Source organism: Hippocampus zosterae, chromosome 5 (assembly GCF_025434085.1).
Source record: "Hippocampus zosterae strain Florida chromosome 5, ASM2543408v3, whole genome shotgun sequence".
In the NCBI taxonomy this organism is placed as follows: domain Eukaryota; kingdom Metazoa; phylum Chordata; class Actinopteri; order Syngnathiformes; family Syngnathidae; genus Hippocampus; species Hippocampus zosterae.
Genome location: NC_067455.1, coordinates 15,919,653 through 15,933,733, shown reverse-complemented (window position 1 = coordinate 15,933,733; position 14,081 = coordinate 15,919,653). Strand labels below are relative to the sequence as shown.

The 14,081-nt window shown below is 43.2% G+C and overlaps 1 protein-coding gene across 9 annotated transcripts in view; it reads right to left on the bottom strand.

Annotated features, from left to right (window-relative positions):
• The window catches only part of adgrb1a (adhesion G protein-coupled receptor B1a), a 132,329-nt gene that overhangs the window by 63,974 nt on the left and 54,274 nt on the right, over positions 1 to 14,081 (bottom strand). For 6 of the 9 annotated variants that reach the window (XM_052066404.1, XM_052066402.1, XM_052066409.1 and 3 more), the window contains exons 6-13: positions 12,364 to 12,528; positions 12,087 to 12,251; positions 11,834 to 11,935; positions 11,622 to 11,728; positions 8,958 to 9,152; positions 7,842 to 7,916; positions 3,427 to 3,535; positions 2,781 to 2,924 (exon numbers count right to left, since the gene is read on the bottom strand). In XM_052066404.1, the coding sequence (XP_051922364.1) occupies positions 2,781 to 2,924; positions 3,427 to 3,535; positions 7,842 to 7,916; positions 8,958 to 9,152; positions 11,622 to 11,728; positions 11,834 to 11,935; positions 12,087 to 12,251; positions 12,364 to 12,528 (1,062 nt within the window). The remainder of the gene's footprint in view (positions 1 to 2,780; positions 2,925 to 3,426; positions 3,536 to 7,841; positions 7,917 to 8,957; positions 9,153 to 11,621; positions 11,729 to 11,833; positions 11,936 to 12,086; positions 12,252 to 12,363; positions 12,529 to 14,081) is intronic. The other 3 variants (XM_052066403.1, XM_052066406.1, XM_052066410.1) reach the window with 2 other exon arrangements.

Below are 14,081 nucleotides of genomic sequence, written 5' to 3'. Positions count from 1 at the left end.
GTGAAAGTTGACCAAAAAGCTGATAATGTTGCAGGAAGTCGATACTTCTTCTGATGTAGAATGGCAACGGGCTGATACACAAGTTGATTGTACGTTTTGCCAATCAAATTAATAACATTTATTTGTTCTGCCTGGCACAGAAAGAACAAAAAAAAAATATATATAAATCATAATACAACAACAGTAACAGTAATTCATACTTTCTCTTTTAACCTAACTGCACGAGAGAGTGAACACGTCCCGAACCGAAAACTGTGGGCACAGAACCGATACGATTTGTAGTATGGATTTTGTGAACTGTTCCACTCCTGATTAGATATACAGACAGACAGCAGGGAAGGATCAAATGTGGCACAGGTACAGATAGGCCTCAGGCAAGAAGAACACTTATTTCCTGCTGATGTGTCAAGGGTGAAAAACAACTCCCATCTGCTGAGCCATCTGAAAACATCCAGCTCCCCTCTTCTAGGACACTATATGATAGCTTCATAGTATGCCAGGCTGCAGGCAGAGAATGTAGCTCCCGGGCAACAGCTGAGCTTTCGTGACCATCCGGGGTGAACCAAGTGAGTCACGCGTGTACGTGTGGAAAGGAGTTGATGTTTTATGTTTCCTATTCATCTAAATTTAGTCTGGCGTATCTGAAACGTATAAGCCAGATTGTCTGTGTCCCCCACTCCAAAAAAAAAAAAAAAACTTGCCTGAAGGTAACATAAATCAGTGATTCAAATGATTTATTCAGAATGAGGTTGGCTTGTTTGAACAGTGCACTGCAAGCTTAATTTTTACTTTGACTTTGTTGCTTTCTACAATGCACAATATTTCCATAAATTGGAAATATCTATTAGAATGTGAAAAATAGTCACAGTGTAGGAACAGTCACTGAGGATCAGCTTCATTTAGGAACTGGCATCATTGAACTTCATGACAGGCTATGACTCAGACAGTTCTTGGCTTTTACACTCACTTCATTTCTCATTTGTATTTATTTATTTATTTTGGTCGGCTGTATTATATTCACATTCATCAAAACCAGTTGATGTGGAAAGTAATACCTCCCGATTTCAAATATGTGGACTGCATAATCAGGGGAGAGAACACAGTGGATCTCCTTGATACAAAAATCCCAGAGTCATACAACATGACATGCCTCTCCCACCTTGCCCATTTAAGGCACCAAAATTATGTTATTACCAACAGACAAGTCACTTACAAAGCCAAACAGGTCTGAGATGGAAAAAAATAAAAATAAAAAAAAAATAAAACATCAAGGTCTGGCCAGAAGGAGCACCCTCAAATCTGCATACAGATTGGTAGAAATTTCAAGACATCTGCCTTTCAGGGTGATTACACCAATATCAACGACGGCTGAAGCAGTTACCAACATAGCCAAACGTACTGAGGCTTTGTCCATCATTGATTGCCAAATCTGTTAGCAACACGGCACAGAGGATGCCACTGTCAGCGGCAATATGCGTCTATGTAGATGAATAGCCTTCACCACCTCCATACCGGTCAGCTCTAACCATCAATCTGAGCAACCACAAAGAGGATTTGAACAGAGCCTAGCCCGAAAAACAGAGCGCCCAGACAACATTGTGGGACGAGTGTTAAAAGTTTGTGCTGATGACTTGGCACATGTCCTGACTGACATTTTCAGCACCTCACTCAGTCCAGTCACCGTCCGCAGATGCTCGCAACCATAATCTCAATAAGCAGTTGTGTCTCATCTGAACAACTACCGAATGTGACTTTTGTCACGTTTCCATATCGATCACAATGAGCATTGCAGTATAAAAGCAAATAGTAAAGCTTCCTGGAAATAACAAAATAAATTGACCGGTTTTTAGCCCCAGTTAAGTTTACTATCAGTGGTTAAAGTGCAAGTCAAGTCAAAAATTGTCCTTTACAATATGTTCTGTATAGCTAATACAATATCCCACACGTGAAAAAAAGACAATGGAAGGTTATATTGTTCGGTAGATGTTTTCCAGACTCTGTTCATCAACCATTACGAAGATAGAGTGCAGATCAGGGATGAAGGGAGATTTTACGCATGCGCATGAACATGGTGGAGTTATATCACAGCACCACTAGCCACCTGGCATACAGACACAGTAGAATTACACACACTGTGTGTGTATTTATATACTGTCTTAAATTAAATGAATACTATAAATTAATACTCTTGTATGCATACAGTATTTTCTTGTATTAACGTGAAATCAAAAGTGGAGACGATATACCACTTTTGCATCTTCTGTTTGGATCAGCATAAAACAAACATATCTTAAATTAGGGGTCTCCAAACTACAGCCAAACTACAGTATACATTAGTATACTGAATTTACTAATTGATGTAATTGGGCCAACAAAGCCGAGTGTTTGTCATGTCTCCATTTATTATCATGTTACATGGTTTTTGGATGGGGAAAAAAAAAGCCGCGCCAAAAACTGACCTCTGACCTCTGCAAGGGACATGCCCCCTATGTCCTTCTGTAAAACCTAAGCTTATCGATATTGATATTGATACAGCTATCCCCCCCCACCCTCAAAGCTATGCTTTTGTTTCATCGTCACTTTCACAATGTTACTGACCAAATTTTGTATATCTACTTTAATTCTTTTTTCCCATGTGGAGGTGCTCCTGCTCGCCAATCACGAAGACATTACAGTTGCGATAATTATTTCAGAGGAACCTGCCTCAAGTGGCAATCAATCAATCAATCAATCATTCGCCCTACACATACTGTAGCTGGTGAATGTGTGCAGCACTCAACCTGGCTTGGCTGTTAGCAGGACGTGTTTTGGGATGATGACTCTGTCCTCTGAGTTGCGAGCCCAATCCACCATGCCTCTCCAACCCTTCATCGGGAAGCTGATATCTGCATTACTCAGCACAGGACGCTTGTGGATGCTTAGAACTGGAGCAAAAATGACAACGTTATTAACATACTACCTAAGAATATCTTGTATGAAATTTGTTTGTTTAAAACAACAGACCAGTAAAGAATAATTGGGAACATTGAGAAGCTGCACACAATGGTATATTCAGATACCAATTAATAATGTTCAGAAGAGTAGTTAGAGCATATACAGTGATATATATATAAATAAGAGAGAGGGAGAGAGAGAGATCCCAATTCCAAAATTCCAATGAAGTTGGTACGTGGTGGATAAACATGAATAAAGACAGAATACGGTGATTAGCAAATTCTTTTAAACCAGAGGTCTTCAATCCCTTTCTCAAGGGCTGTCATCCTACCTGTTTTTAGCGTGTGTGTGTGTGTGTGTTCTTCATGAGGTGTGTGTCCTTCTTTCTCCTCTTTCTTTTTTATATACATAGTCAATAGGTATATAAAAAATGTCAATGTCACTGTTCAAGAACGACAATGGCAATGCACATAAATAATTGTCAAGGCTTACCTATGTTGTCGGTCACTTCATACATGTCCTGAAAGTCTTTCATTCTCAGACCGACAACATCCACAAAGTCCTCAAACAGGCGGAACAGCTCTTTGATGTTTGGACCCAGCTGTGAAAGACAATGAAAAATACAACAAAGACGCATCTTATTCAAAACAAGTATGCTCTCTGAATGGCAGTTTAACTTATATCTTAGTGTGTACTTTTTTTTTGTACACCATACAGATAGCTAGAGCTGGGCAATATTACGATACAGTATATACCGTATATCTGAAGATGATAGAAAATATTCTATCCTGTGATTTTCTACGATCACATCTATTGTCATCTATTGTACTGTAATTAGAACGCCAAAGCTTTATTTGATGGGCAAACGCTTTCAATCTTATGCCACACAGCTGCCGCTAGGTGGAAATGAACAACAATATTGGGAAGTGAAACATATCCATTGTTGCCCTACATAACAAAGGTACGGTGCAAAATTACATGTAACAGTCAATGACAATTATTTAAAAAATGATTTGAGTGAATGCAAATAATTAATATTACTACTCCAATCATAAGTAGAAACAGAATCATCTTTACTGGCCAAATATGTAAAACCCACAAGGAATTTGTCTGTGGTAGTTTCGGCTACACTTGTATTGCAATAACAAGCAACTACGATAAACAAAGACATGGCATATAAGTATCGAGAAACTTTCCATAATGTAAGGGTACCATTGTGCAGTAGTACCACCAGATGACAGCTTTGCGACAGTGTGCAGAGCCATCGAGCAGTGATAACATGATCGATCAGTGGTGCGATCCAGTATTATGACCGTTGTTCAGTTGGTGCAGATAATCGTTGCACCATTCTTAAGTGACCAGTAGCAGTAATTGTAGTACAATTTCAGGTGTGGAATTACACAGAAAGTCTAGTGCTGTGGAATATTGATTAACGGCAATTGCTCAAGTGTGTAAAGAGAGGGAGCTACAATGATTGGTGTGGTATACTGTTCCACGGGGGTGTGTAAAAATGCAAAAACCCACGACAGATTTGGGTTATGGTTTAGGGAGTTAATGGCGAGAGGGAAGACACTGTTTAACATAACAAGGAGAAACCATCCATCCATCCATCCATCCATCCATCCATCCATCCATCCATCTTCTACCGCTTATCCGGGGCCGGGTCGCGGGGGCAACAGCTTTAGCAGGGAAGCCCAGACTTCCCTCTCCCTAGCTACTTCTTCCAGCTCTCCCCGGGGGTTCCCGAGGCGTTCCCAGGCCAGCTGGGTGACATAGTCTCTCCAGCGTGTCCTGGGTCTTCCTCGGGGTCTCCTCCCGGTGGGACATGCCCGGAACACCTCACCAGGGAGGCGTTCAGGAGGCATCCGAATCAGATGCCCAAGCCACCTCATCTGGCTCCTCTCGATGTGGAGGAGAAGCGGCTCGACTCGGAGCCCCTCCCGGATGACCGAGCTTCTCACCTTATCTCTAAGGGAGAGCCCGGACACCCTGCGGAGAAAACTCATTTCGGCCGCTTGTATCCGGGATCTCGTTCTTTCGGTCACGACCCATAGCTCGTGACCATAGATGAGGGTTGGAACGTAGATCGACCGGTAAATTGAGAGCTTCGCCCTTTGGCTCAGCTCCTTCTTCACCACGACAGACCGATACAATGTCCGCATCACAGCAGACGCTGCACCGATCCGCCTGTCGATCTCTCGCTCCCTCCTGCCCTCACGCGTGAACAAGACCCCAAGATACTTAAACTCCTCCACTTGGGGCAAGATCTCCCCCCCGACCTGGAGGGGGCGCTCCACCCTTTTCCGACTGAGGACCATGGTTTCAGATTTGGAGGTGCTGATTTTCATCCCAACCGCTTCCCACTCGGCTGCGAAACGCTCCAGTGAGAGTTGGAGAGCCCTGTTTGAAGGAGCCAACAGCACCACATCATCTGCAAAAAGCAGGGATGCAATACTGAGGCCACCAAAACGGACCCCCTCAACGCTTCGGCTGCGCCTAGAGATTCTGTCCATGAAGGTTATGAACAGAATCGGTGACAAAGGGCAGCCTTGGCGGAGTCCTGCCCTCACTGGAAACGATTCCGACTTACTGCCGGCAATGCGGACCAAACTCTGACATCGGTGGTATAGTGACCGAACAGCCCGTATCAGGGGGTTCGGTACTCCATACCCACGAAGCACCCCCCACAGAACTCCCCGAGGGACATGGTCAAACGCCTTCTCCAAGTCCACAAAACACATGTAGACTGGTTGGGCGAATTCCCACATACCCTCGAGAACCCTGCTAAGGGTGTAGAGCTGGTCCACTGTTCCACGGCCGGGACGAAAACCACACTGCTCCTCCTCAATCTGAGGCTCGACTTCCTGACGGACCCTCCTCTCCAGCACCCCTGAATAGACCTTACCAGGGAGGCTGAGGAGTGTGATCCCTCTGTAGTTGGAACACACCCTCCGGTCCCCCTTTTTAAAAAGAGGGACTACCACCCCGGTCTGCCAATCCAGAGGCACTCTCCCCGTTGACCATGCGATGTTGCAGAACCTTGAGGAACTCTGGGCGGATCTCATCCACCCCTGGGGCCTTGCCACCGAGGAGCTTTTTAACCACATCGGTGACTTCAACCACAGAGATAGGAGAGCCCACCTCAGAGTCCCCAGGCTCTGCTTCCTCCAAGGAAGGCATGTTGGTGGAGTTGAGGAGGTCTTCGAAGTACTCTGCCCACCGGTTCACAACGTCCCGAGTCGAAGTCAGCAGCGCCCCATCCCCACTGTACACAGTGTTCGTGGTGCACTGCTTCCCCCTCCTGAGACGTCGGATGTTGGACCAGAATTTCCTCGAAGCCGTCCGGTAGTCGGCTTCCATGGCCTCACCGAACTCTTCCCATGCTCGGGTTTTTGCCTCGGGATTCCGCCAGATGCTCCCAACAAACCCTCACAATACGTTTGGGTCTGCCAGGACGGACCGGCATCTTCCCCCACCATCGGAGCCTACTCACCACCAGGTGGTGATCAGTTGACAGCTCCGCCCCTCTCTTCACCCGAGTGTCCAGAACATGCGGCCGCAAATCCGATGACACGACCACAAGGTCGATCATCGAACTACGGCCTAGGGTGTCCTGGTGCCAAGTGCACACGTGGACACCCTTATGTTTGAACAAGGTGTTCGTTATGGACAGTCCGTGACGAGCACAGAAGTCCAATAACAAAACACCACTCGAGTTCTGATCGGGGGGGCCGTTCCTCCCAATCACGCCCCTCCAGCTCTCACTGTCATTGCCCACGTGAGCATTGAAGTCCCCCAGTAGAACAAGGGAGTCCCCAGCAGGAGTACTCTCCAGCACACCCTCCAAGGACTCCAAAAAGGGTGGGTATGCTGAGCTGCTGTTTGGTGCATATGCACAAACAACAGTCAGGACCCGTCCCCCCACCCGCAGGCGGAGGGATGCAACCCTCTCGTCCACCGGTGTGAACCCCAATGTACAGGCACTGAGCCGGGGGGCAATAAGTATGCCCACACCTGCTCTGCGGCTCTCACCGTGAGCAACTCCAGAGTGAAAGAGAGTCCAACCCCTCTCGAGAGGACTGGTACCAGAACCTAGGCTGTGTGTGGAGGCAAGTCCGACTATATCCAGTCGGAACTTCTCTGCCTCACACACCAGTTCGGGCTCCTTCCCTGCCAGAGAGGTGACATTCCATGTCCCAAGAGCTAGCTTCTTCAGCCGAGGATCGGACCGCCAGGGTCCCCGCCTTTGGCTGCCGCCCAGCTCGCATTGCACCCGACCCCTTTGACCCCTCCCACGGGTGGTGAGACCATGAGAAGGGGGACCCACGTTGCCTCTTCGGGCTGAGCCCGGCCGGGCCCCATGGGTGTAGGCCCGGCCACCAGGCGCTCGCCAATGAGCCCCACCTCCAGGCCTGGCTCCAGAGGGGGGCCCCGGTGACCCGCGTCCGGGCAAGGGAAACTGGATACCATCGATTTTATTTGTCATTAAGGGGCTTTGTGAGCCGTGCTTTGTCTGGTCCCTCACCTAGGACCTGTTTGCCATGGGTGACCCTGCCAGGGGCATAAAGCCCCAGACAACTTAGCTCCTAGGATCATTGGGACACACAAACCCCTCCACCACGGTAAGGTGACGGCTCACGGAGAGGACAAGAAGAAACCTGTAATTATTAATAATTATTTGAAAAAAAACGTTCCTCAAGGCATGCTGGGTGCACCTTCAAACTACACAAGCATAGCATTTTGCTTTATAAAAACACAAACAATACCTAAGCTTCAAGTGAAGGTGAAAAGTTAAAGAAAACATTTATTGAAAGCTGATTAATGATATCACTTTCTCACACACACACACACACACATACACACATGCTGTATGCAATTGCAAAAAGGTGCAAATATATAAAAATTACCTTTACCAGTTCAGCTTCTTCCCATCGCATTCTGTTTTCTTCCATTAGTAGATTACTAAGTGACTGGACAAAGTTCTAGAACAGAAAAAATATGTTTCATCATAAAATAGTTGACAAATCAGAATGTTTATAATGTTCTATCAAACAATTTAAAGTTCCAATGTGTAAATAAAACTCTTAAAAATCTTGTGACAATTTAATTTTGACACAAGCCCATATTGATATTACGTTAAAAAAATAATACTTATACTAAAACAGAGAGGTGGGCATTCCATCAGTCCTGACAGAGGGTCGGTACTGGTGGTCATTTTGCTGACGAATGACGAGAAAATTGAAAAAAAAAATAAACAATGGCACCGATGGAAGCGGGTTTTAGTTAATTCGTTTTTGTCTGGAAGGTCTGTCAGACAGTCACTGGCGGTCACCCGTTTTGCTGACGACTGATGGAAAAACGCTCCTGTCTCTTGTGTGTTAGTTCGCGGGACTGAATACAGCCGGTTTGACTAGATATGGAAACGCTTTGTGCTCCCAGTGCAGTAGGTGACGGTATGCATCAAAGAACTGTAATCCGCCAATGAAGTAAGAAAAGGAGAAGGGTTTGAAGGATTTATATAATTCAAACATATGCAGGCAGTGCTAGAAGTACACATAGGACAAAAGAGGAGGAAGATAGAGAAGCAGAGAGAGAGAGAGCGAGAGAAAGACAAAGAGAGAATAGGGCATGAATTAGAATCATGTGTTGAGTATAGTCAGGCAAGACAACAACTATTTAATGAGCTAAGTCAGAAAGTAGTTTTGAATACTACAGATATTTTACAGAGAAGTTCTGAATTACGGTTTAAATCAATATACCGTATATTTTTTTAGGAAAGAGTAGGATAAAATAGGAGGTTGTGAAATAGTATTATGCAGACCTACACTCGATTTCAGAAAGTGGCTGTAACACATGAAAAGTTGTTTGCCAACCGCCAAAAGACAGAAGAAGAAGCAGATATCGAATAAAAGCATTGATAGTCATGGCAACTTGGTTTCGGTTTCCACAAGGATTTATGAGGCACGTCAATCCACCATAATTGTTCTTTTGGTTACAATGTGACACAGGTTTCTGGTTATTACCCTCATGTCTGCACTGCTGGGACTGTAGTATGCCCTCCTGAAGATCTCAGTCATGTTCTTCAGCACATCCAAAATGGCCTGCAAATCACCACTGTAGCTGGTGCCATCACTGGAAGTCACCCTCAGTTTAGTCATCACTTCAGACAGTCCATCACCCACAAGGCCTCGCTGTGCTTTGGATAAATGTTCTCGAGTCTGACAAAAAGAGTTTGACCGCAATATATTTTGTTAATTATAACAACATAGCATGAGGTGTAATTATAACTTAGAGAGGTCCGCATGATGGTTGGTTAAATTTAGATCTACACCTGATTTTGAATGCCTAAATCTGAACTGGAATCGTTCAAGAGAATGCCTCTTCCTTTTTTTTTTTTTTTTCAATTAGATGTTGACGAAACCAACATCTCTAAAATATTCTGTGTTAAAATAAAATGTAAATTCCAGTTTGACCTCAAATGGCACAAAATAAGACAAGAGGTCACATCTAGGTAACCATGGAAAAAACAGGGAGAAGCATTTGTCCACAATATAATATGGCTGATGGATGATTTCATACATCAAGGTCATGGTCTGTATTGATTGTGGTGACTAACAACCTAACGATCTACATCGATGCTAATTACCTCACTTACGGTAGACACAACTGATCGTGTGTGTGCGTGTGTGTGCGTGCGCGTGTGTGCGTGTGTCTGTCTTGGATTCACAAACAAATATTGTTATGTTTTTTATTATTTGATTTTCGATCACCAATAGTAAAAGGAAAGAACAAATGATACATGGATTCTCTCAATTCATCAAACATCTAGCTATTTGTGATCCATTGTTCATGTGACAGCCAGTAGAAGGATAGGTAGCCCTTTTACTGACCTCTTGGTTCCCAAATTATTTGTAGTGAGTCCATAGTCATATATATGGATGTTTTATTAAGCGGCTTGGTCCATTGCAACTCCTCGACATCAAATATACACATACCCTGCCTTGAGCGGGTTGGCCTGTTGCTGGGATCAGTAACATTGGCAGGCTAAGAGAATGTGTCAAATCTTCCTCTTAACTAATTCATGTCATTGTAGTGAATTTAATCAAGTGCCTTCTTCAAACTGAACCGGGTTAATACCTCTCATTCATCTGTTCACACGCAGAGGAATACATTAAGGAAATTAGTGCATTATTAAAGGCTGCAGCTGATATATCGCGAGATTGATTACAATGAATTAGCTTAAAATACATTGAGCCTACTTATTTTGCCGCAAGAATAAATATATTTATTATTATTAAATTTATTTAATTATTATTAAATAAATTTAATAATATTTAATTTAATTATTATTAAATATATGTAATTTCTTTCGGTATATGTTAATTATAGCAATGATACCGATACCGCATTTTTTCCAATATCTTGCAGTCTGTGGTCTGCAGTGGTAAAGTCAATCACACTTTATAATAGCTAAATAATAGCCCAGAATATATGTAGGTGCTGGCTCCCAAGCGTCGGAGATCAGATGCCAGCATTGTTGCTCTAGGATCTCAGTCACTGACATGTAAGGCAATAATAACATGCAAAATACAAAAACAAGACTCAATACCAGATTATGGGAAGAAGTTGGCATGTGTTTGACGAAAATTTGATGGCTCCATTTTGAATTGTTTGCTCTACATACCATCCCTGCCTCACTGTGTATGCATTCGTCAGCCATCTTAGAGATGGTAACATCATCAGTCAATCACTCAATCCGCAAAACATCAAACAAGAGTCAATGGAGCAGTTTGGTATTGGCAGAGAAAATTAGGCATTTTTTGTAAAAGGATGTACTAACCTACTAAAAGTAGGTTATGAGTCTGGTTTCCGTTAGCAAGATACGGGCCTCATACATGTATGACACGAAGTGAGACCCCATTACAATTGTGTCTACTCAACAAGGTAGAAAGGCTGTAAGTGTAACACAGGTTTTGTGTGTGTGTGTTTGTGTTGACAAAAGCCTAGGATGCTTTTAAGAAGTTGGTACTCAGCAAGCGGCAGGAAATGAATGAAACGCAGGAAGAACATGGAACCTCACATCGTGCCACTCTTATTAGCCTTGCCATGACACCATTATAAAAATGTCCACTAAACAAAAAAAAACTTAAAAAGGAAGAAAGGACTTTCCAAATTGGTAGTCCCATGCCTATACTGAGGGTCACCTTTTGTATTAAAGCAAGGCTTGAAATAAGCAGTTTTGCATCACCGTTTGTGAGACAAAATAAACGTGCATTTATGTGGTGAAATTCAGAGCTGCCAAATGTGAGGGAAACCACTGAGTGAATTCTAACATTAAGCCCGTAATGCATCGAGATTGTTCCAAGTATAAAAAAAAGACAGAAAATGACAAGAGAATCTTTTATGGTATCTGATAAGTATGCAGAAAACTAAGGGGCAAATCGTTTGATTAAATATGATCCCGAATAACACTTGTTGGTCTCATTTGTTATGAAAGGGAAGGACGATTCATGTTTGAGGTCAAGTACAATCGAAATGTGTGAGTAATATGACTTAATCTCAGCACAGCGTGTTCTACTTGGACACTATTTTTAGGGACAGCCAAGGTAGCCTGAGAATCTCATTGCTGCTATTTGCACATAATGGAAAATGTAATTGCTTCAGCTTCTTAAAAATATGAAACTCACCAAAGTTTGTATGCTGCGATAATCATTGGAAATGCACTTCATATAGGTCGGATTCTCCCAGAATGCCATACCCTCCTCATCAAGGATGCAGCGACGCAAAATCAACCCTGTAATGAGACATTTGTTGACTATTGTTGCAATTGCTTCTGCGTATTTTACGTTCCAATGTTTTCTTGGACAGTAGGATATGTGTCTCGATGGCCGACACTAACCCATTGCATTGGGAGGACATCGTACTGCTGCTGTATCTCCAGCAGGAGTCATCTTCCAAACAATGTTTGAATAGTTGTCCTCAGCACATATTTCATGAGGCTCTAATGACACCAAAATATGAATCAATTTGTTGAACATCACAAAAATCAGCTAAACTACCAGTCAAATGTGAGGACAGGGTAAAATAATACATTTTTACATTTCTCAAATCTAACAGAGAAATAATAACGCAGAATGTTGGATTTTATTTACCCGGGCATCTTTTTTCATTACAGTGCCGGACCTCTTCTCGTTCTCCAGGGCAAGACTGCCCCCCAAAAAAGGGCCCATAACAAATTCTGTTTCTCTGCTGTCTCCCACCGCCACAAGTCTTGGAACACCCTGACCATAAAGACCATGGCTGCCACCTCCCATCCACTGAAAAGACATTTGCAATATTAGCCCATTTGCAAAACACAGGAGTCATGGGTACAGTAAAAGGACATGCATAAAGTGTAAAAAGTCTCAAGAAACATGTTCTCTCCCCTACCAGGGCATTCCCCAAGGAAGCAGTCAACGGTCTCCAACCACTCTCCTCTACATTCAGAACCTCCGTATGAGGGGCCGTTACACTCTCTTGTTCGTTGCATGGTGCCATTAGAGCAGGAAGATGAGCAGGAACTCCAACTTGACCACTCATTCCATTCGCCATCCACTGAGAATAGTCAGGGAAGAGAATTTGCAAAGCACAAAAAGACTCGAGGTATGTGTATCATTAGATTTTAGCAGCACGGTGGTACATCATTTGCTCATAGCCATTTTTGTGTTCGATGTCTTGATGCTGTTGGAAGAGCCATTCCTTGTGGCGTAGACACATCTTTCTGACACTGTTCAACAAACTTCACTCCAGACTGCTTTGATAGTTTGGTCATTTCATTATACCCTACACAGATTCAAGCAGTGGGCTGATGGTGTCCACATAACTGTAATAAGCCAAACTCAAAAGGGTATGTTTGTAGCACATTTGACAATAAAGTTGTATTCAATTCAATTCAATTCAATTCAATTCAATTCAATTCAATTCAAAAGCTGTATGCTGAAATTTTGAGCAACATGTCAGGTTCCGCTGGAGGAGGGAACATCTTGGATCATGTTTACTCCATACGTCGTCCCCACCTTGGCCAGTCAGATCACCTCTCCCCTTTGCTCTCCCCAGCCTATACCCGCCTCTAACACAAAGCCAGGTCCACCACAAAAACAGTTAGAACCTGGCCAGACAATGCAATCTCCAAATTACAGGACTGCATCGAACAGAAAGACTAGGCTATTTTTGAAGACCAGGAACTGGACATTTTCACACGATAGTACAAAACAATGTCAAGTTCCATATTGGGAATGTGACTGGAAAAAAAACATTTAGGGTTTTCCCAAACCAGAAACCCTGGATGACCGGCCCAGCCAACACACTCCTCAGGGCCCACGGCGCTGCCTTCAGGTGAGGTGGCAGAGCTCCGTGCAGAGCTGCCAGAGCTCATCTCAGAAGGGGAATTAAAGCAGACAAGACAGGCCATAAAAGGAGCGTTGAAATCCACCTGTCCAGCCACAATGCACGAGATGTGGCGCAGGATATATACAGTAAATCATCACGAATTACAAGGATAGTCATGTAGCGCTTTATCAACACGATAAGGTAGCAAGAGCATTATACAGAGATTCACATTCCCCCTTTCTCACACATTCAGACACCAATGGGTGGGTACTGGCTTGCAAGGCACCGTTAGAACCATGGTGAACAAATTCAAATCATTGTCGCAATTTTCAGTACCTTTGTGTATGTCAGGGGTGCCCACACTTTTTCGGCCTGAGATCTACTTATGACATGGCCGAGTCAAAATGATCTACCGCCAGTTAAAAATAAAAAACACATTATATATATATATATATATATATATATATATATATATATATATATATATATATATATATATATATATATATATATATATATATATATAAAAGAGAGAGAGAGAGAATTATTTTTATTTGTACATTATAGATATGCATGAGTGCATCAACCTGTATAGCACAATACAACAAATAAATGTTTTGTAATGACCTTACTCTGACGACTTGCTGTGAATTAAATCAGACAGGGATGCATAGTCCGGACAGTAGCTGCTGATAGCCAGCCTCAAGCAGATTTCCAGATGCTCATCAGTCATTGTGAAACAGTACTTGGATTTAATGATCTTCATGTGGGAAAAGACT